The sequence below is a fragment of the Chlorocebus sabaeus genome, chromosome 13, assembly GCF_047675955.1.
Source record: "Chlorocebus sabaeus isolate Y175 chromosome 13, mChlSab1.0.hap1, whole genome shotgun sequence".
Taxonomy (NCBI): Eukaryota; Metazoa; Chordata; class Mammalia; order Primates; family Cercopithecidae; genus Chlorocebus; species Chlorocebus sabaeus.
The window spans coordinates 11,947,903-11,971,927 of record NC_132916.1 but is presented as its reverse complement, the minus strand read 5'-3'; the positions used below and the strand labels follow the sequence as shown (position 1 = coordinate 11,971,927).

Genomic DNA, 24,025 nt, shown 5'->3' with positions numbered 1-24,025 from the left:
CAGCTCTTATGAGTGTGGGAGTCACTGGGGGTCTTAAAATGCAGATTCCGAATCAGTAGCTATGGGGTGGACGTGAGATGAGGAGCTGCAGATGCATTTTTGGTGAGCTCCTGGGATCTGGCGAAGTCTATGCTGTGAAGTTCTCAGACCACACTTTAGGAGCGAGGTGTCTAGACGGTTTGAAATGTATTTGGCAGGTGTTTGAAATTCTATAACACAAGTGTCAGCTCTTGCCAGCTTCCCAGGGTCTACAGTAGTGCCATCTGAACTCCCTCTGGGGATCACTCCTTCTCCTAGTGAAACAGGCGGAGGGGAGGATTAGCAGCCCCTTATGAAACCCTGTGTTCCACACATGGTGGCAGCATTTTTTCTTACCTAATCACATTTAATGCTTACAAAAATACTGTGATAGATATTGTTACTTGCATGATAAAGATCGGCCGAGCCTGGTAGCTCATGCCTGTAATCCCAGCACTTTGGGAAGCCGAGGTGGGCAGATTGCTTGAGCCAAGGAGTTTGAGACCAGCCTGGGCAACATATGGAAACCTTGTCTCTACAAAAATACAAATATTAGCCAGGTGTGGTGGCACATGTCTATAATCCCAGTTACTCAGGAGACTGAGGTGGTAGGATCTCTTGAGCCTGGGAGGTCAAGGCTGCAGTGAGCCATGGTTGCACCACTGCACTCCAGCCTGGGTGGCAGAGTGAAACCCTGTCTCAAATAATAATAATTTAAAATTTTAAAAATTGGCCAGGCACCATGGCTCATGCCTGCAATCCCAGCACTTTGGGAGGCTGAGGTGGGTGGATCACCTGAGGTCAAAAGTTCAAGACCAGCCTGGCCAACATGGTAAAACCCTGTCTCTACTAAAAATACAAAAATTAGCCAGGCATGATGGCAGGTGCCTGTAATCCCAACTACTGAGGAGGCCGAGGCAGGAGAATCGCTTGAACCTAAGAGGCGGAGGTTGCAGTAAGCGAGATCATGCCGTTGCACTCTAGCCTGGATAACAGGAAAAAAAAAAAAAAAAAAAAAAAAAAAAAAAAAAAAATATATATATATATATATATATATATATATATATATATAAAACCTGAGTTTCAGTGAGTGGTTAACCGACATGCCTAATGTCACATACTGAATGAAAGATAGAGCCAGGAGCAAACCCAGGATTTGACTCTGAATTCTAAACTCTCTGTTCCTGTAAGAAGGACAAATGAGGACTACTGAAGAAAGAGGGTTCAGGAAGGGGGTTGTGGACATATGAGTAATTCTCTTACTCGCCTGAGTCACAGGAAACCACTCAGAGTCTAACACTGACTTAGGGTTACCAGATGCCTGGCTTGTTCTCAGCGTAATGCCCCTCAGAAGTATTCAGCTTTTGTGATCCTTAAGACAGCCCTGTGAAATTTGTACTGTTCCTGTCCCCATTGAAGACGGGGACACTGGGGCAAAGAGATGACCAAGAGCTAGGTGGAGCCTGCTCCAGAGACCAGCCACACCCTGCCCCTGCCCCCGAGGTGGGATGCACTTCCCATTTACACCAGGATGTGCTGTGTGGTGGCACATCCTGCGCACCACAGGCTGGGCTTGTGGCGTTCTGCATGAGGATGGCCCGTGAGTCCTCGGCACGCCCCTCCCCTGCTGCACGTGCACATGGCCCAGAGCCTGGCCGGGGCTGTCTGATGGGCTGTGGGAGCTCAGGGATAGAAGTGGTGGGGTATGGTGGGGTACGGGGAGACGGCGGGGAGAGCCTGTCCAAGTAGACATCGTTATGCCTGTGTCCACTTCTCAGCCACGCCCTTGGCAGGACATGCTTCCAACTTTCTGCAGGCCTTCTCTCTCCCCACCTTAACTGAGGATGTGGCTGGGTTGGTTTCGTTGACATGCTTCCAACTTTCTGCAGGCCTTCTCTCTCCCCACCTTAACTGAGGATGTGGCTGGGTTGGTTTCGTTGTTTTGTTTTGAGACCAAGTCTCGCTGTCTTGCCCAGGCTGGAGTGCAATGGTGCTATCATGGGTCACTGTAGCCTTGATCTCCTATGCTTAAGTGATCTTCCCACTTCAGCCTCCCAAGTAGCTGAGACAGGCATATGGCACCATGTCTGGCTGATTTTTTTTTAATTTTTATTTTTAGTAGAGATGGGGTCTCACTATGTTGCCCAGGCTGGTCTCAAACTCCTGGGCTCAAGCAGTCCTCCCACCTAGGCCTCCCAAAGTGCCAGGATTACAGGTGTGAGCCACCACGCCCAGCCTGATATGGCTGTTTTAAGGGACAATTTAACCAAATGTTTATAAAGTACTCATCTTTGATAGTATGATTTATAAATGCTAAATAACTATTGGGTTAAAATATAAGGAGTACATCTCTATTCATTTTTATTTATGTTTGAGACAGAGTCTCATTCTGTTGCCCAGGCTGGAGTGCAATGGCACAATCTTGGCTCACTGCAACCTCTCCCTCCCCAGTTCATGATTCTCATGCCTCAGCCTCTTGAGTGCATGGGATTACAGGCATGCACCACCACACCCGGCTAATTTTTGGATTTTTAGTAGAAATGGGGTTTTGCTGTGTTGCCTAGGCTAGTCTCAAACTCCTGAGCTCAATTCGATCCGCCTGCCTTAGCCTCCCAAAGTGCTGGGATTACAGGTGTGAGCCACCATGCGTGGCCCAGGAGTACATCTTTAAATAGAACATTCATCAGACTGCAGTTACACATGCCTTAGCCAGGGTGGCCCTGCTTTCGAAGTGGGGGATGTTCGTGCCCACCTTGCAAGTGGCTACATTGAGGCACAGAAGTAGTGGATACCTTTTTTTTTTTCTTTTTTTTTTTTGGAGACAGGGTCTGTCTCTGTCACCGAGGCTGGAGTGTAGTGGTGCGAACACGGCTCATTGCAGCCTCAACCTCCTGGGCTCAGGTGATCCTCCCACCTCAGCACCCCCAAGTAGCTGGGACTACAAGGGTGCACCATTCCACCCAGCTAATTTTTGTATTTTTTCTGGAGATAGGGTTTTACCATGTTGCCCAGACTGGTCTTGAACTCCTGGGCTCAAGGGATCCTCCTGCCTTAAAATCACGCGGTGACTTGGGGATGTTAACTGAGAAAACAGCTCAGCATCTTTTCCGCACCGCTTCTCTGACTGTTAAGGTTGAACCACATATTCTGCAAACACCCCTTCAAAAATACTCACTTAAGCATCTGGGCCAGCATTCTTCAATAAGTGAATTCTTACCTCTCCTCTCTTGTGTGTTCCCCTGGGATTTTATTGTATGTGTTATGAATGTACAGTATTGACCTACATTAGCCATAAAAACATGCACCTGTTAAACAGGAAGAATGCCTAAAAACCGTCAGCAGGGGCTATCTCTGGAGGAGGGAACTGAGGACAGAGGTGGAGGAAGAAGATTTTCTTTCTTTCTTTTTTTTTTTGAGATAGAGTCGCGCTCTGTCACCCAGGCTGGCAGTGGAGTAAGTGATCTCGGCTCACTGTAACCTCCTTCTCCCAGGTTCAAGCCATTTTCCTGTCTCAGCCTCCTAAGTAGCTAGGACTACAGGCATGCGCCACCACTCCTAGCTAATTTTTGTATTTTTAGTAGAGACAGGGTTCCACCATGTTGGCCAGGCTGGTCTTGAACTTCTAACCTCAGGTGATCTGCCCCCCTCAGCCCCTCAAAGTGCTGGGATTACAGGCGTGAGCCGCCATGCCTGGCCAACCATTCCTTTTTAACAGCTACTTTTTTTCTTCCTTTTTTTTTTTTTTTTTTTAGACAGAGTCTTGCTCTGTTGCCCAGGCTAGAGTGTGGTGGCGTGATCTCGGCTCACTGCAACCTCTGCCTCCCAGGTTCAAGTGATTCTCTTGCCTCAGCCTCCTGAGTGGCTGGGACTACGGGCACGTGTCACCACGCCTGGCTAATTTTTGTATTTTTGGTAGAGATGGGGTTTCACCATGTTAGCCAGGATGGTCTCGATCTCCTGACCTTGTGATCCGCCTGCCTTAGCCTCCTAAAGTGCTGGGATTACAGGTATGAGCCACTGTGCCCGGCCTAACAGCTACTTTTTAGGGCTTTTAGTTCATGCTGCCAAGTTGCCCTCCACTGAGGTTGACTCAGTTTACCTGACCACTGACAGGACAGTGACCTGTTTTCCAGCACTCTTGCCAACACTCAACTTTGTACCTTTTTTCTTCTCAAAATGTTTATTATAGTAAAATACACGTAAGACTTACCATCTATGCCATTTTAAGTGTATAGTTCATGGCATTGAAAACATTCCTAATGTTCTGCACCCATCACCACCATCCATCTCTAGGACTCTCTTCATCTAGTAAAACTCAACTTTATAATTTTTAACATTCCCATCACCACCATCCATCTCCAGGACTGTTTTCATCTAGTAAAACTCAACTTTATAATTTTTAACATTTGCCAATACAATGGGCAGTTATTTAAAATGTGCCTTTCTTTAACTGCAGGTAAGCTTTTTCTCCTACTTTTTACCCTGTTTGGCACACCTTCATTCTTGAACCCCTCTCATTGGATCTGCTGGCTCTTCCAGTCCCTGGCTCCTTCGCTGTGGCTTTGGTGGACACTTCTGTCACACCGTTAGTATCCCCTCAGACAACATCGCACATCCCCTGTGTTCGTGATCTGTGTCCACGTGTCTGCAGGTCTAGGATGTGCTTTCTGTTTAACCATCACCAGCTGCTCCAGGCGGAAGGCCTTCCCTCTCAGGCTTACCCCAACCAGCCTCAGCACCCTCTCGGATAATTGCAGCCCCACTGAAGACCATCCTAGAGGCTTGCATGCTGAAGAGACTCTCCCTGGCCTCTTTGCCATTGACCTGGCTGGTGCTTCCATTTGAATGGTGTCTCTGTCTTCCTACTAGCTAGTGAGCCCTTGGAGGATGGACGTTTCATCTTCTCCTCTTTCTCCTCTCTTCCTCCCCTTCTACCAGCCCCTAGAATTTCACGTGGTGGCGCAAATATAGTGTTGCCTAACAAATAAATGTCTGTAGGAATTACGTTGGCATTCTGGGGATGCAGAACATCAATAAAGTGGAGGTAATCTTTTCTTTCGTTTGTTCTGTCGTATTCTCACTTAGTTTTTTCTTCCTGAAAATTATGACTATGGGGCAACTGTTGTATTTCTGAGTTCTGCTCCAACCCAGCACCAAAAACTAAAGTCTCCACTTGGAAAGTTGGTATTTTCAGCCATTAAGAGGTTTTCCCACCTTGCCCGTTGTGTTTATTGCGCTGTACGGGCACTGTCCGATGGAACTTTCTGCAGGGATGGGAATGATCTTTATGTGAGCTGTCCAAACAATGACCATGGCTGCATGTGGCCACTGAGCATTTGAAATGGGTCTAGTGCAACTGAGAAGTTAATTTTGTTTGATTTCAACTAATTTGAATAGTCATGTGTGGCTAGTGACTACCATATTGGAAAACACAGCTGTATACATCACAGAAGTGTCAGCTTGGCTGTGTGCGGTGGCTCACGCCTGGAATCCCAGCACTCTGGGAGGCTGAGGCAGGTGGATCACTTGAGGTCAGGAGTTTGAGGTCAGCCTAACCAACATGGTGAAACCCCATCCCTACTAAAAATACAAAAATTAGCCAGTGTGGTGGCACATGCCTGTAGTTCCAGCTACTTGGGAGGTTGAGGCAGGAGAATTGCTGGAACCCAAGAAATGGAGGCTGCAGTGAGCCAAGATTGTGCCACTGTTCTCCAGCCTCCAGCCTGGGTGACAGAGCAAGACTCCATCTCAAAAAAAGAAAGAAAAAGTAAAGAAGGGTCAACAATTAGCAAAGCATTTTTAGAAAATTTAGAGACATTTTTGATTGTTCCCTTTTTATAAGCATCTTAGAGCTAAAACTCTGCTTATCAGGCCAGTTATTATATAACAAGTGATTAAATGCCAGGACCATTTATTAAGGCTAAAATTTGGACTTCTTTAAGACTTTTACTAATCCATGAGTGATCTACCCATTACTGTTCATGACTATCCCAAAGCTGGATGTTGTCTGTCTCTGGGCCCGGTGTGCGTGCGTGTGCGTGCGTGTGTGTGCATATGTGTGTGTGTGCGCACACGCATATAACAAATGCAAGTGTGTCCTCCTACTCAGAAGTTTGCGTATTAGTAATATCAAGTAATAGATGCTTGCTGAAGTCACCACATTGGAACAAAACCAAACAGGGATGGAGACTATAATATTAATTTTTTTTTTCCTTCTCCAGAAGGTCAGTGCACCAGATATTCTGAAACCTCTCAATCAAGAGGATCCCAAATGCTCTACTAACCCTATTTTGAAGCAACAGAATCTCCCATCCAGTCCGGTGCCCAGTGCCATATTCTCTGGAGGTTTTAGACATGTGAGTCTCATTCCAGTGCTCTTTTTGTTTGTTTGTTTGTTTGAAAGCATAATGTACAAGTATTTATTTCAATTACTCCTATTTGAAGGTCCTTATTTTTGGAGAACGGCAAGGCATTTTATTATCCATCCTTGCATTCCTTATAAGGCTTCCACAGGTTTTGGTAAAGTCGCATTATCCTCAGGCCTATTGTTTTGGAGTTACTCCAGGTGTGTCAGCAGATTCATTATCAATCCACTCCACCAGTGCTCTGTAGCCTTCTACAGCGCTGGAGTCAGTAGCGCTCTGTAACTCGCGTAAACAGACAGGGCAAGAGGGCGCCGGTCAGCTTCTTCCAAGTGGTTGGAGGCTTGCGTTAGGCGTGGAAGCTACCAACAGTGTCACATTCCATGTGTGTGTCCAGTCTCATGGGTTAAAATCTTACGGGCTCAATGTACTGAAACACTGGTTCTTTCCAGAATGTAATAGTTATCAAAAATTGAATAGTCAGTTGAAGATGTTTTCTGGTACTTCCTCCCTTTGCCTTCATAGCACACGCTTTAAAAATCACTGCCATACTTAGCAAAGCTGAATATCCCTACACCATCTGTCAAAGAGAGCCGTCCAAAGACAAAGTTTCAGGAGTCTCTCGGGTATAGATCAATCATTGTTATTGACACAGGCATTTTCAGGTTTCTTCTTTTTTAAGAACTTCACCATGTCCCCTGCATGAACTTGCAGGCTTTGTTTGTGAGTTATCATTGACTCTAAAGGAACACCTCATTGCAGAAACAGGAACCAGTTCTAGGAGTTTTGCTGTCAAGCCATAGAAATATCCCTCACAGTAAGCCTTGAGCCATTTAATAGATTCTTCACTGATAATTCTGCTGTTTCCTAGAGATCCAGTGGTCTGAATATAAATACTGCATTTGTCTGGAGAGAGTATCTTTCTGTAAGGGCCACTGAAGAACTGTTCAAGGTCTTGGGGAGCCTCTGGATGGGAAGGGTTCTAATATGATTGGGAATGCAAAGTAATGGGTCCAAAGAGATCAGTGGCTGGCTGGAAGTCTTCGTTCATACAGCACTGTTTTCCCCAGCATCTAATTTCCCATACTGTGACACAAGGCCTGGGTTCCTTGAGATAAGAGCTGTTTTCAGTGTTTGTTCAGAGTGCCGTACTGTTTGCATAATGACAGATCTCTTCTGTTAACATCGTGTTCCTAGGTTGAACTTTATTTATTTATATTTTTTCTGAGACAGTCTCGCTCTGTTGCCCAGGCTGGAGTGCAGTGGCGTGATCTTGACTCACTGCAAGCTCCGCCTCCTGGGTTCACGCCACTCTCCTGCCTCAACCTCCCGAGTAGCTGGGACTACAGGCGCCCGCCACCACGCCCGGCTAATTTTTTTGTATTTTGAGTAGAGATGGGGTTTCACTGTATTAGCCAGGATGGTCTCGATCTCCTGACCTCATGATCCACCCACCTTGGCCTCCCAAAGTGCTGGGATTACAGGCGTGAGCCACTGCGCCCAGATGAACTTTCTTTATTTTAATTTTCTTTCTTTATTTTTTGAGATGGAGTCTTGCTCTGTTGCACAGGCCAGAGTGCAGGCTGATGCCATCTCAGCTCACTGTAGCCTCCGCCTCCCAGTTCAAGCAGTTCTCTTGCCTGTCTCCCGAGTAGCTGGGATTACAGATGCCCACCACCACGTCTGGCTAGTTTTTGTATTTTTAGTAGAGACGAGTTTCACCATGTTGGCCAGGCTGGTCTTGAACTCTTGACCTCAACTGATCTGCCTGCCTTGACATCCCAAATTGCTGGGATTACAGGCATGAGCCACCGCAGCTGGCCTAGAACTTTCGTTCTTCCTTTTAAATGGGTCAAACAGGTGTTCAGTCATGAGGCTTTATTAGAAAGAAGGCATCCTGCTGGGCGTGGTGGCTCACGCCTGTAATCCCTGCACTTTGGGAGGCCGAGGCGGGCGGATCACGAGGTCAGGAGATCGAGACCATCCTGGCTAACACGGTGAAACCCCGTCTCTACTAAAATACAAAAAATTAGCCGGGTGTGGTGGCGGGTGCCTGTAGTCCCAGCTACTCGGGAGGCTGAGGCAGGAGAATGGCGCGAACCCGGGAGGCGGAGCTTGCAGTGAGCTGAGATGGTGCCACTGCACTCCAGCCTGGGCGACAGAGTGAAGACTCCGCCTCAAAAAAAAAAAAAAAAAAAAGAAGGCATCCTTCTGAGGTTTTTACCTTACAAGGATGGACATAGCAAGGCCTGGCTGGAAAAGTATTGTGGAAGGAATCTTCACCCACCAGGCCTTGAGGCCACCCACCCACCTCCCATGGCTGTTCTGATGTGTGCACCTCATCCAAATACTTTTTTTTTTTTGAGATGAAGTCTCCGTCTGTCGCCCAGGCTGGAGTGCAGTGGTGCGATCTCAGTTCACCGCAACCTCCGCCTCCCGGGTTCAGGCAATTCTGCCTCAGCCTCCCGAGTAGCTGGGATTACGGGCATGAGCCACTGTCCCCAGCCCCAAGTACTCTTGATATGTGCGGCATGGTAATGACATCAGTAGACAAGGGGAGGGATGAGCTGCCGCCCTTGTGAGAGAAACTGGAATGTGACAATAGAACTTGGAAGTGATATTTTACTTAGGCTGAGATTTGGGGAAACCCTTACTATACTTTGAGAGTGGTTTTCTTTTCTACATCTTACTGTAAACATTTTCATACATATGGAGAGTAATAATAAATATTGGTGTCTTTTGATTTTGTGTGTTTTTAATTTTGGTGAAGTCTGATTTGGCAGCACGTTCTTTTACGGTTAAGTCTGTGTCTTACCCATCCACCAGTCATGAAGATATTCTCCCATATTTTCATCTAGAAGTTTAGGAAAGTTTAGTTTTTGTGTTCAGGCCTGTACTCCAGCTCATTATCATTTTTGTGTGTAGGTGAATGGTGTAAGGTAGGGATCGGGGCTCATTTTTTTCCATGTGGATATTTGGTTAATCTAGTACCATTTGTTTAAAAAAAAAAAAAAAAAAAAAAAAAAAAAGGGCTATTATATCCCCCAGTGACTTTGGCATCTTGGCTGGAAATCAAATAACCACATAAGTGTGGCTCTCCTTATAAACTCTCTGTTCTGTTCCAATGATCTCCTCGTCTATCCTTATGCCAAGATCATACTATCCTGAGTACTGTATCTTTGTAGTAAGTCTTGAAGTTGGGTATTATAAATCTTCCAATTTGGTTCTTCTTTTTCAAGATTGCTTTGTGATGTCTTAAATGTATTCTCTGTGTATAGGTAGGCATTTTAATTCATTCGTTCATTCATTTGTTTATTAAAAAACATTGAGGCCGGGCGCGGTGGCACACGCCTGTAATCCCAGCACTTTGGGAACCTGAGGCAGGTGGATCATGAGGTCAGGAGATCGAGACCATCCTGGCTAACATGGTGAAACCTCATCTTTACTAAGAAAAAAAACATAAAAAATTAGCTGGGCGTGGTGGCAGGTGCCTGTAGTCCCAGCTACTCGGGAGGCTGAGGCAAGTGAATAGCGTGAACCCAGGAGGTGGGGCTTGCAGTGAACCAAGATTGTGCCACCGCCCTCCAGCCTGGGCGATGGAGCAAGACTCCATCTCAAAAAACAAACAGACAAAAAACAGTGAGTGTTAACTTTTTGCCTAGAATTGTGATGCATGGTGTAATAGATGGATTCTTGGATGAGGGGCCATGATGCTTCAATTAACAGTTGTGTTAGTCCATCCATGTTGCTATAGCAAAATACCACAGACTGGGTAATTTGTAAACAATAGAAATTTATTTTTCTTGGTCCTAGACACTGGGAAGTTCAAGATATCAAGGCATGGGCAGGACTGATATCTGGTGGTCTGTGGCTCATAGATGGCTCCGTCTAAGTGTCTTCCTCACATAGTGAAAAGGATGAAAGGGAAAGAGGGTCCAGTGCTGTGTGCAGCCTCTTTTATAAAGGCCTGAATCCCATTCACTAGAGCCCTGTCCTCATGGCTGAATCAGCTCCCAGAGGCCCCACCTCTTCATACTATCACATTGGCGATTACATTTCAACATGTGAACACTTGGATCTTTCAAGTTGCCAGCTTAGCCCCCTTCCAAGTGTATTTTACTTTCATTTGTAAAACAAAAATGAAAATGAAAATATTTCAACATATGAATTTTGGAGGGGACATAAACATTCAAATCATAGCAACAGTCATGGTTCTTTCACATCTTATATGACCTTAGACAATTGCAGAAACCCTCTCAACATTGGAATCCTCATCAGGGAAATGGGCATTTGAGTTCTTTATTTTTTTTGAGGAGTCTCGCTTTGTCACCCAGGCTGGAGTGCAGGGGTTGATCTTGGCTTACAGAAACCTCCACCTCCGGGGTTCAAGAGATCCTCCTGCCTCAGCCTCCCGAGTAGCTGGGATTACAGGGCCACGCCACCATGCCTGGCTAATTTTTGTATTTTTAGTAGAGATGTGGTTTCACCATGATGACCAGGCTGGACTTGAACTCCTGACCTCAGGTGCTCTGCTCACCTTGGTCTCCTGAAGTGCTGGGATTAAAGGCATGAGCCACCGCGCCCAGCCCTTCTTCTTCTTCTTTTTTTTTTTTTTTTAAGACAGAGTCTTGCTTTGTCACCCATGCTGGAGGACAGTGATGTGATCATGGCTCACTGCAACCTTGACCTCCCAGGTCCAAGTGATCCTCCTTCCTCAGCCTCCCAAGTAGCTGGGACCACAGGCATGCCCCACCATGCCTGGCTAATTTATTTTTTTGTAGAGTTGAGGTCTTGGCTTAAGCAATCCTCCCATCTTGGCCTCCCAAAGTGCTGGGATTACAGGCATGAGCCACCATGCCCAGTGGAGGGTTTTTTTTGCTTCACTGCATTGCTTAGAAAATAAAAGAATGTGTGAATTCCATGGTGCAGTGCAGTGTTAAGAGCTCAGCCTCAAGAAACCAACTTCTTGGTGCAGGTTCCAGCTCTGTTAGTGGCAAGGAATGTGATGCAGAGCAAGTCCTTAATAATCCATGCCACTGGGTGGCTGTGTTCTTATGGAAAATGGTGTTTGGCTCTGATAATTTTGCACTGCTCTCCTCATCTACCGAAATGTCCAGTGGGTCACTCAAAAGTTGTGGCAGGAGCGGGCCAGGCCATGCATTGAAGGGCAGCTGGCGATTCTCACTCTATCCACTACATGCTAGTAGCCCCCAACCTATGCCTTCGCCTGCTCCTATGGGACGTTCTGTCCCCATCAAAACCACTGTTCTATACCCTCACTCAAAATATGGGGCTCAGTAATCCCATATCACCTGGGAGCTTGTCAGAAATGTCAACTCTTGGACCCTCCCACAGACCTACTGAGTCGGAATGTGTAACTTAACAGACTCCAGGAGATTCGTATGCAGAGTCAAGTTTGAGAAGCACTAACTGAGGCCTGGCCATGTCAAAGCTTGAGTAAAAGCGGTAACTTGTTAAGGAGTCTTGAACAGGTTAGGGCTGTGCTGTCCAATTTAGTAGCCATTAGTCACATGCAGCTACAGAGCACTTGAAATGTGGCTATTCCAAATTGAGATACTCTGTGAGTGTGAAATATATGCTGGATTTTGAAAACTTCGATATAAAAAAATGAAAAGTATCTAATAATGTACATATAGATACATGTTGACATGGCAGTATTTGGAATATACAGGGTTAATAAAATAGATTTCTCTTTTTAAACGTGGCTGCCAGATAATTTTATTTTATTTATTTATTTTTGAGATGGAGTCTCGCTCTGTTGCCCAGGCTGGAGTGCGATGGCGTGATCTCGGCTCACTGCAAGCTCCGCCTCCTGGGCTCACGCCATTCTCCTGCCTCAGCCTCCCGAGTAGCTGGGACTACAGGCATGTGCCACCACATCCAGCTAATTTTTGTATTTTTAGTAGAGATGAGGTTTCACCATGTTGGTCAGGCTGGTCTCAAACTGACCTCAAGTGATTTGCCTGCCTCAGCCTCTCAAACTGCTGGGATTATAGGCTTGAGCCACCACGCCCGGCCCCAGAGAATTTTTAAGTTGCAGATTTGGCTAACGTTATATTTCTATTGCACGGCCTTGATCTTGATATTATTGTTGTGCGCTAAGTAGCACCAGACTAGGAGGTCTTATTCCGGGGTTCTTTGGAACAGTATCCAAAATGTCCTGTGCCTCTGCCTCTGTACCCTTTCCTGGGAAGAAGGTTCATATTTTCATCCAGTTCTCAAACAGGTCTGTGAGTCCACATTGGTTCAGAGCCAGGATCAGGCTCTGAGGCACAAATACTTCCTCTTATGGGATGCTCCTGACTTCCTTGTGAGTGCAGCCACCTGCCCTGGGTCACACAGCTGGTGGTACCAGAGCCTGGACCCACGTTTCTGACTGCTGACGCCTTTTGTCTGTCTGGGTTGCAGTCACAAAGTGCCATAGACTGGGTGACTCATAAACAACAGAAATGCATGTCTCACTGCTCTGGAGGCTGGGAAGTTCACGACCAAGGCACTGGCAGAATCCGTGTCTGATGGGGGCCCACTTTCCAGTTTATAGATAGCACCTCCTCACTGTGTCCTCCCTTGGGCCCATTTTATAAGGGCACTAATGCAGTTCATGAGGACCCCAGCCTCATGGCCTCATCACCTCCCAAGGCACCACCTCCTAATATCATTGCCCTGGGGGTGGGGATTTCAACATGAATTTTGGGAGGACACAGGCATTCAGGCCACAGTGGCCCTGATCCTCTGCTTCTTGGATGCCCTTTTCATTTGAGAAACCAAAGCTGTGAGAAGTCTGCAGCAGTTTCTGAGAGCACAGACCCTCTGCAATTGTGCTAGAGGATGCTTCAGCACCTTTCTTCATGCCACAGTGGGGTTTATATTTGAGAAAGGCATCTTTCTGAACTACTGGCCTGAGTCAACCCTTCCCCAAGGGCAAGGTGGGTGAAGGCGGCTACAGACCCTTCTCTCCGGGGACTGAACCCTGACATGGGTATGAGATGTGAGCTCAGAGGGGCCTCTGGGAGGCTTTTCCAAGACCTGCCTGAAGGTTTGCCCCTACCCTAGGTGACAGAGGACCCCAAGGGATCCAGCCAGTTTGAACCTCTACAAGGCTGATGGGGGTTAGGACGTTGTAGAAAGTAAAACTTTTTTTTTTTCCTTTTGAGACGGAGTCTCTCTCTGTCACCCAGACCAGAGTGCAGTGGCGCAATCTCTGCTCACCGCAAGCTCCACCTCCTGGGTTCATGCCATTCTCCTGCCTCAGCCTCCGAAGTAGCTGGGACTATAGGTGCCCACCACCATACCTGGCTAATTTTTTGTATTTTTAGTAGGGACGGGGTCTCACCGTGTAGCCAGGATGGTCTTGATCTCCTGACCTCGTGATCCGCCCACCTTGGCCTCCCACAGTGCTGGGATTACAGGGGTGAGCCACCATGCCCAGCCTCCCATAGTGCTGGGATTACAGTTGTGAGCCACTGCACCTGGCCAACATTTTCTTTTTTAAGTTTCCTTTTTTGTTAAAGGATAATAATTGTTAAAAATAATTTCTTTTAAAGACTAACTTTCTTCAAGCCTCCTTGCTTTGTGCTAATAACTCTTTGTTAAGCCCTATCCTATGTAGCTGTTAAATATAAAGGAATAAGTACATTCTGTTTCCTTGTACTGTAACGAAGGTATCTGTGCTGAACATGCTCACAGGCACATACAGCTCACAGCCTATGCCCCTTCCTTATTTGAAAATATTACTTTCTAAGTCCTTTCACAAGCAACTTCCTCTTTTCCTTTGTTCTCTATTGCCTATACCTATTTTAAAAAGGTTTAAATCATTAGCCAGTCAGGTTTTAGTTTAGATTGTAAGGTCTGGCTCCAGCTAGTGGAGACAACACAGTAGCAGGGACAAGCTGCGTAAAGTATAAAAATTGCTTCCCTCCATTGTTCAGGTGTGCTCTGGTCATTGTTCCATCTGCGAGGAGCACCCTTTCTGCAGAAAGTAAAATTGCCTTGCTAAAAAAAACTTTTTGTCTAAATGTTAATTTTTCCTTATAGTATTTAGGAACAAGCATTCTGTTTTTTCTTTTTCTTTTCTTTTTTTTTTTTTGAGACGGAGTCTTGCTCTGTCGCCCAGGCTGGAGTGCAGTGGCCGGATCACAGCTCACTGCAAGCTCCGCTTCCCGGGTTCACGCCATTCTTCTGCCTCAGCCTCCCGAGTAGCTGGGACTACAGGCACCCGCCACCTTGCCCGGCTAGTTTTTTTTGTGTTTTTTAGTAGAGACGGGGTTTCACCGTGTTAGCCAGGATGGTCTCAATCTCCTGACCTCGTGATCCGCCCGTCTCGGCCTCCCAAAGTGCTGGGATTACAGGCTTGAGCCACTGCCACCGGCCGCATTCTGTTTCTAAATAAATAAACATTTTACTTATAACAAAATGGTGGCCCTTATGGGGATACACTGTCCTCCAGGGGCAGTCTCTAGTCCTCTCATAAGAGGAGGTGCCCCACTGCCTCGTTGCGGTGGCCTCAGGGGTAAGGAATCGAGACCCACCTGGTGTGACGAATAAACCTGGACTCTCAGCAACGCGGAAAGAAAGCAGTGGGCAAGCTGGAGTAAAGGATCCTCACATACCACGTGGGCCAGGTAACCTCATGCATAAGACAAGGAAGGAAATACTGGAGGAGCTGGTCAAGTATTTCCTTGGTGGTCAGGACTAAGGAAAGAAAAGCCTGGGGCAGTAAAGCATTCCTTGGTGAGGACATACCAACGTAAGAGAAACTGCAGGGGCCCTAAAGCATTCCTTAGGACTGAGGAAAGAAAAGCCGCAGGGGTGGGTGGGGGGGCGGGGTGAAGTATTCCTTAGTTGGGATGTCTTAAAGGTTAAAAAGAGGTGAAAAGTCCCCATTAGGGGGAGATTAAACATCACACAAACCTCCAGTAGTAAAAAAGATATTCAAAACTTCCCTTTCCCCTCTTCTCAGGGGAAGAAAGAGGCTAGGCTCCACTCCCACTGGCTGCTCCCTAGGGGAAAGGGAAGGAGAGGGGAGAACTGCAGCGTGGGTGGCTGGCAGAGGTAGGGAAAGACCAGCAGAGAGAAAGGCAGAGACAGAAAGCAAAACTCTTTTAACAAAGTTTCAAAGTTTTCTAAAAGTAAAAGAAGAGCTGGGCGCAGTGGCTCACGCCTGTAATCTCAGCACTTTGGGAGGCCGAGGCGGGCGGATCACGAGGTCAGGAGATCGAGACCATCCTGGCTAACACAGTGAAACCCCTTCTCTACTAAACATACAAAAAATTAGCCAGGTGTGGTGGCGGCGCCTATAGTCCCAGCTACTTGGGAGGCTGAGGCAGGAGAATGGCGCGAACCCGGGAGGTGGAGCTTGCAGTGAGCTGAGATCCAGCCACTGCACTCCAGCCTGGGCGACAGAGCAAGACTCCGTCTCAAAAAAAAAAAAAAGAACTCAGGAATGCAAAGACAAAGAAGGCAAGGTCAGTACTTTAAAGGAGAAGGTCAAAGCAAGCGCTGTAAAGGCTGTGGATGTAAACGTAAGAAAGAAAGAAAAAGGGGCCCTCTGGCCCAGGGTTAATGACTCATGCAACTTGCCTCGGGCATCTGCCAAACCTCTGGGCCAGCGGCGGCTCTGGGCCTGGATTGCGGCCACATGGATCCCACCCAGCCCAAGAGACTAAGTGTAAAGGAAAAAAGGAAAAAATGAAAAGAGAAATCGGAAATAAAAAGAAGAGACAAAGCGGCTCGGGGGCAGGGCCCATGCTGTTTCCCGGCCCCACCAGTGGGGCCGCTAGAATGGGAGAACTCGGGAAGGAGAGAGGAAACGGGATGACAAAGAAAAAGCGCAAATGAGAGAGAACTAGAGGGAGAAAATGAGTAAGAGAGAGGCTGAAAGAGACAGAGATCAGAGAAAGACAGAGGGTGAGACTGAGGAGAGAAATAGTGTAAAAGAAAATCGGAAAGTTGAGGCATGTCAAAGATTGTAAAAGTCATAAAAAATGTTATTAAAAAATTTATTAATCCCAGCACTTTGGGAGGCCAAGGTGGGCGGATCACGAGGTCAGGAGTTTGAGACCAACCTGGCCAACATAGTGAAACCCCGTCTCTACTAAAAGTACAAAAAAGTAGCCAGGCGTGGTGGCGGGTGCCTATAATCCCAGCTACTTGGGAGGCTGAGGCAGGAGAATGGCCTGAACCCGGGAGGCGGAAGTTGCAGTGAGCAGAGATCACACTATTGCACTCCAGCCTGGGTGACAGAACGAGACTCCATCTCAAAAATAAATAAATAAATAAAAGTCTTTTAGCACAGGTATCACCCCTAGAATTTCCAGCACACCAGCACTAGCCTGGGGACCACGTCCTTATCAAAAATAAAAAGGAAAAAAAACTCAAGCCAGCCTAGGAAGGACCCTACCTTGTGCTGCTAACCACCAAGACTGCCTTTGCACAGCAAAAAAGGGATGGATACATCATACCCAAGTCAAAAAAGCGTCATCACCTTCAGAATCATGGGCCATTGTTCCAAGGTTAAGCCCTACTAAATTAAAGGTAAAAAAAACTTTCTTTTTCTTTTCTTCCCTTTACTTGCCATCTTATTATTAACAGAACTAAATCTTTTTTGTTGTTGTTGTTGAGATGGTGTCTCTCTCTGTCGCCCAGGCTGGAGCGCAGTGGTACAATCTCGGCTCACTGCAAGATCTGCCTTCCGGGTTCACGCCATTCTTCTGCCTCAGCCTCTCGAGTAGCTGGAACTACAGGTGCCCACTACCACACCCAACTAATTTTTGTATGTTTAGTAGAAATGGGGTTTCACTGTGTTAGCCAGGATAGTCTTGATCTCCTGACCTCATGATCTGCCTGCCTTGGCCTCCCAAAGTGCTGGGATTACAGGCGTGAGCCACCGCGTCCGGGCAACATAACTAAATCTAACTCACCGCAAGTTATTACTTTTAATGCCTGTTTAATTATACCTTATAAAGATTTACATAACCAAAAATAGCTTCCTACTTCAGAAAAATATCTCTGTCCCTCTTGGACTTCCTCAAATTAGGAAGACATAGTAAGTTCCTGTAAGAATACTACTAATCCAGAGAATAGTAGCTGTATTAGTAAAAATCAGATTCTTGTCCTTCTAAAACAAAATCTCTATGTTCTGCTTAGTCTGATGTCCTATAGAACACTAAAGGTTTAAAACAGAGCTTCCACAGGTCTTGTCAGTGCTTACATCCATATATCCATTTCACCAAAAGAATTACTCCTTCTAACTCTCAATCTCCTTTAACCTCTCCAACAGTCACTCCTCCCAATCACAATGACAAGACCAAAATCTCTATAGTAAAAGTAAAAAACCTAAGGCAAATAATAGCAATGAAGACAAGGTATCAAAATGTAAATGCCTGGCTAAAATGGATTAAATATTTCATCTGCACTCTAAAAGCGACTGTTACACTTGTGTGCACGGTAGGCCAGAGGTCCAGGTTGTCCCCTTTCCACTCAGATAGTCCTCTAATCGACAAGATGTAGACTGCATAGTAGCTCCTTTTCAAAATCCCACAGCCTAGGATAGTAAACTATGCCAGATTTTCTCTGCTATATCCTAAAGTGCAGCACCCTGCAGGTCAGTCCTCAAGGGCCATCCAGCCTCCATCGTCCAAGATCAGTTTTACCTCATGTCTCCAATGACAAAGGAAAAGTTTGGCATACCTTAAAGACTTAACAGGATGCAGTAAGGTCAGGAACTCCAAGAGCTACCCCATCAATCCCCCCTCATTCATCCCCAAGTGGACGTATGGTAGTATTGTAAAACACCTTTACTAGACACTCTGCCAAATAATTAAAGCAGTATTTATGATCTAGTTCAATTGGCTATCCCTTTTACCCTGGCTTTTCATCAACCAAAAAAACTTTTAGAAACGTAAGCAAACCAGCTAAGCCAAAACATGTTTAAAAAGTTTAAAAAGGAAAAAAAAAAAAAACTATAAAATCAAGAGGAGGGAATTGTAGAAAGTAAAACATTTCCTCTTCAGTTTCCCTTCTGGTAGTAATAATAATAAATGTTAAAAATAATTTCTTTTAAAGACTAACTTCCTTCAAGCCTCCTTGCTTTGTGCTAATAACTCTTTGTTAAGCTCTTATCCTATGTAGCTGTTAGATATAAAGGAATAAGTATGTTCTGTGTCCTTGTACTTTAACGAAGATATTTGTGTTGAACATGCTCACAGGCACATACAGCTCACAGCCTATGCTCCTTCCTTATTTGGAAATATTACTTTTCTAAGTCCTTTCACAAGCAACTTTCTCTTTTCCTTTATTCTCTATTGCCTATACCTTTTTTTTTTTTTTTGACAGTCTCGCTCTGTCACCCAGGCTGGAGTGCAGTGGCGCGATCTTGGCTGACTGCAAGCTCCACCTCCCGGGTTCACGCCATTCTCCTGCCTCAGCTTCCTGAGTAGCTGGGACTACAGGTGCCCGCCACCACGCCCAGCTAATTTTTTTTGTATTTTCAGTAGAGATGGAGTTTTACTGTGTTAGCCAGGTTGGCCTCGATCTCCTGACCTCGTGATCCGCCCACCTTGGCCTCCCAAAGTGCTGGGATTACAAGTGTAAGCCACCGTGCCTGGCCGCCTATACCTATTTTAAAAAGTTTTAAGTTATTAGCCAGTCAGGTTTCAATTTAAATTGTAAAGTCTGGCTCTAGCCAGTGGAGACAACACAGTAGCAAGGCCAAGCTGTGTAAAGGATAAAAATTACTTCCCTCCATTGTTCAGGTGTGCTCTCACCATTGTTCCATCTGCGAGGAGCGCCCTTTCTGCAAAAAGTAAAATTGCCTTGCTAAAAAAAACCTTTTTGTCTAAATGCTATAGTACCAAAAAACAAGCATTCTGTTTCTAAATAAACATTTTACTTATAACAGGGGTGGTGGGGTTGAGATGAGACTATGCCTTCATAGAGAGCCAGTGGGCCAGTTTCCACTAACTGCGCAGGGTCCCACTAGATTGGACTCGAAGTTCCTTCAAGGGCCAGAATCACATCCTTGTAGGCCTAGAAACCAACACATAGCCAAGTACGTGGGCTTGGACCATCACAGGACCCCCTGATGGTCTGTGGGGTCCTGTGTGACCTGCCCGCCACTCTGTCCTGACCTCACCAGCTCTCACCCTTCCCATCGCTCATTCCACTCAGCTGCAGGGCCACTCACTGTTGCTGGGACCCCCAGACACATCCCACCTGCAGGCATTTCTGTACTCTTCCCTCTCCAGACCTCACAAGTCATACAGTCCCTTCCTTTGAGGCTTTGTTCCAAGCCACCTTCTCAGGGAGCTCCCCCTGCCCTGCTCTCCCCACCTGCTCTATGTTAATCCATGTCCTCACCACCCTTGACGTGCTATAGACTTGGCTCATCTGTTGGGTATTGTCTGTGTCACCTCTCTGCTAGACTAATTCCCAAGAGCTGTGTCCAACACTTAAATGGCCTCAATAAATGTTTGTTGAGTGATTGGGTTAATCCTAATCATAGTTACCATTTATTGAAAGCCCAAGGCAGGTGCTTCACAGCTCAGTCATTCTCACAAAGATCTCTTATGGAAGGTGCTATTGTCCCATTTCACAAACAAGGAACCTGAGGTTCACAGAGGTTAATGTGACTTGCCAAGGTCCTGAGCTGACTATAGAACTCTGATTCCAATCAGGGGCCTGGGGAGTCCATACCGGGGAGTCCAGGCTTTTCATAATATCCCACAGGTGTGTTGTACTCTTACACTGAGCAGTTTTCCTGACCCATGCTACCTTGTTCAGCTTCACTTGGGGCCAATCCACACGTAGAAGCAGGGAGCCAGGATGCTGGCCTAGGGAGAGGTGGGGTGAGCAAATCCATCTTAGTCCCTTTGCTGCTTAGGGACTTTTTGTTGGAAAACAGAAAAAAAAAAATTTTTTTGAGACGGAGTCTCGCTGTGTCGCCCAGGCTGGAATGCAGTGGCATGATCTTGGCTCACTGCAAGCTCCACCTCCCGGTTTCCAGGTTCACGCCATTCTTCTGCCTCAGCCTCCCCAGTAGCTGGGACTACAGGTGCCCGCCACCATGCCCAGCTAATTTTTTTTGTATTTTTAGTAGAGGTGGGGTTTCACCATGTTGGCCAGGATGGTCTTGATCTCCTGACCTCATGATCCACCCACATCAGCCTCCCAAAGCTCTGGGATTACAGGTGTGAGCCACCACGCCCAGCCCCCAAAAATTGTTTTTAACAGCCCATCAGTGGCATATGAGATTATGCAATTCCCCACACACTCATCAACTTTGTGTATTAATCAGATTTTACACATACACACACGGATGTTAATTTTATAATTATTGTTTACCTATGCTTAACTAAATCATAGTGCAAATTCAGTAGGGCTCTCTATTCTCACCCATTTTCCTAAAGTTTTCTCTTATTTGTGCCCTTAAAATTTATAATCATGAGATGTAATTATTATGCATTTAATCATAACCTGTTCCCTTTAGGCTGAAGCAGCATTTACTCGAGGAAGCTGAGCTCCCACCAAACCACTGCTTATCGCTTCTTGCCAAAGGTGTTGCCTTCCCTTCTGAGAACTATTTGCATTCTCTGAGAAACAAAGATTGGAGCTAAAAAAACAACAACAAACAAACCAAAAAAAACCCCAGCTTATTAACATTCCACTTATTACAAAAGTATAAAACCAGATCTAGACAACAAATAGGAAAAATCGTTTAACCTCTCAAGTAGGCAAATCAGTGTAAAATTAAAGCAACCTGCTATTTTGGGACCACTTTAGTAAATTTTAAAAATAACAGAGCTCAGTGTTAGTAAGGTGTAAAGCAGCAGGCATTCTTACAAACTGTGGGGTGAGCAGAAACTGTTATGACTTTTCTAGAGGGCAGTTAGCAATAGATACCAAAAGCCTTTACATGTTCTCTTTTTTTTTTTTTTTTGAGATGGAGTCTCACTTTGTCGCCCAGGCTCAAGTGCAGTGGCCGGATCTCAGCTCACTGCAAGCTCCACCTCCCGGGTTTACCCCATTCTCCTGCCTCAGCCTCCCGAGTAGCTGGGACTACAGGTGCCGGCCACCTCGCCCGGCTAGTTTTTTGCATTTTTTAGTAGAGACGGGGTTTCACTGTGTTAGCCAGGATGGTCTCGATCTCCTGACCTCGTGATCCGCCCGTCTCGGCCTCCCAAAGTGCTGGGATTACAGGCTTGAGCCACCGCGCCCGGCCTACATGTTCTCTTTAATTGAACTTCAGTCACAGGAACTACTCTTTAAAAATTATCATGAATATTGGCCAAAATGTGCATACATAGATGTCCCGGACATCATTGTTTATAGCTGTTTTAATTTTGAAAAACTATCAACAACCAAAATGTCAAGAGAACGTTAAATTATGGAGAATGTGTACACAGTATTATTCTAACTGTATAAATGTCAAAATCAGGTAAAACTAGACAGTAGATTGTTTGGAGGATACATTCATATATAATAAAAATCATTAGCTGGACACGGTGGCTTATGCCTGTAATCCCAGCACTTTGGGAGGCCAAAACAGGCAGATCACCTGAGGTCAGGAGTTTGAGACCAGCCTGACCAAAATGGTAAAACCCCGTGTCTACTGAAAATATAAACATTAGCCAGGCGTGGTGACAGGTATCTGTAATCCCACCTACTTGGGAGGCTGAGGCAGGAGAATTGCTTGAACCTGGGAAGTAGAGGTTGCAGTGAACCAAGATCGCGCCATTGTACTCCAGCCTGGGTGATGAGAGTGAGACTCTGTCTCAAAAATAAATAAATAAATAAAAATAAAAAAGTAAATCCATCAAGAAAAGCGAGGATGATTAACAGACAATTTGAAATAGTGTTTCCTGGAGACAGGAATGAGAGGGGATTTGATAAGGGAGGGGGAGTTCTGGGGCGCTTCTGAAGTCCTGGCGATGTTATTTTTCTTAAGCTGAGTATGGGCGTGTGGATGTTAATTTTATAATTATTGTTTATTCCTATGCGTTATATGTACTCTTTTGTTATTATACATTTCTTGGCAAAAAAGAAAAAAATGAAGAAACAAAAAATCAAATGATTTGCTTAGCTTACAAAGGGCATCCACATTTTGTGGCATTTTTAAAAGGCTGATAATCTGGTTGGGCATAGTGACTCACGCTTGTAATCCCAGCACTTTGGGAGGCCGAGCCGGGTGGATCACGAGGTCAGAAGATTGAGACCATCCTGGCTAACATGGTGAAACCCCGTCTCTACTAAGAATACAAAAAATTAGCTGGGCATGGTGGCAGGCGCCTGTAGTCCCAGCTACTCGGGAGGCTGAGGCAGGAGAATGGCGTGAACCCAGGAGGCGGAGCTTGCAGTGAGCGGAGATTGCACCACTGCACTGCAGCCTGGGCAACAGAGTGAGACTCTGTCTCAAAAAAAAAAAAAAAAAAAAAAAAAGGCTGATAACCACTAAGCTTACCAAACATAGGCATGGTTCTAAGTCTTTTTCCAACCTCACCACGACCCTGTGAAATAGATCCCCATTTTACAGATGAGGAAACTGAGGCTCTGGAGGGTAAGATAATTGCTCAAGATCACATAGCCGCTAAGTGGCAGGGCCAGGCACTGGAAGACTGCTGGGTGGCCTCATCACTCACCATCTTAACCACTTTGCAGAAATGTTCTCTGTGTGTTCTTATCAGGATTTATTATTTTTAATTTAGCTGTGGCTTCAGTGGACTCTGAGTTTTCTGCCCTTGTGAAATAAAAGGGCATGAAACTTTGCTTGCAGTTACAGGAGATAAATTTGTGACCTTCAGAGAAAGTCGCTGGCAGAAGGCTCCCTGCCTGCCTTGAGTTTTTCCTCTGCTGTTGCCCAGATTGACTTTCTTTCAAACCCAGACTGCGCCAGTGGCTTTAATAAAAGTCAGCCTGAGTTTTGGGTTGCTTTTCTGGGCCAGAATCTTTTGGTTGACTCCGTTTGCTGCATTCAGCTTGCAGCCTGCTCAAAGGCTCTGTTCTGGCTCCAGAGAAAGCAGAACCAGGAGCCCTGCCAGGGCGATGGTGGTGGAGCCATGAGTTATCTGGGAAGGAATGCACTTGATGGATGAACGGGCTCTGCTCTCCTTTCGTTATGAGGTGTATCCTCCCGCTCCCTGCTCAGCAGACACAGTGGTTGAACTACTCAGAGACACAAGCATACCTTATGACCCAAAGATTTAGGAGCCCAGGTCCACTTCCAGGTCTGCCTCTGATGTGTGATGCAATTTGGGTCATGGCTCAACCTGCCTTGACCTTGGTTTATCCACTTATAAAATGATGAGTAATGACAGTGCTTCCTGGATTCTTTATAATTCTGGGTGCCAACCTGGATGAGCCCAGCTGTGCACTTTTCTTTCTACCTACACGCCGACAGCTGCACACCCAAGGAGCAAGGTGCATGGCAGGGCAGCCCTAACCCCAGGACACTCACGCCTGCATGCTGGAGATTAGGTCTGCCCTGTTGTGTTCCCAAGTCCAACTGTGTCCAGCACTGCCCAGCAATCCTGATGTCTTTGCGTGATTAACACGGCTTTTTGCTCTCTACAACAAACATTTCATACCTCCTCCAGTCTTTTCAAACCTGCTCTTCCTCCTCACTCTCAAGA

General features: G+C 46.0%; 1 protein-coding gene and 1 pseudogene across 4 annotated transcripts in view; one reads left to right on the top strand and one right to left on the bottom strand.

Annotated features, from left to right (window-relative positions):
• Positions 1–24,025, top strand: part of SYTL3 (synaptotagmin like 3) — a 117,049-nt gene that overhangs the window by 64,947 nt on the left and 28,077 nt on the right. For all 4 annotated transcript variants that reach the window (XM_038001161.2, XM_038001162.2, XM_038001158.2 and 1 more), the window contains one exon: positions 6,240–6,374. In XM_038001161.2, coding sequence (XP_037857089.1) covers positions 6,240–6,374 — 135 coding nt within the window. The remainder of the gene's footprint in view (positions 1–6,239; positions 6,375–24,025) is intronic.
• Positions 6,383–8,191, bottom strand: LOC103240801 (archaemetzincin-2 pseudogene; annotated as a pseudogene).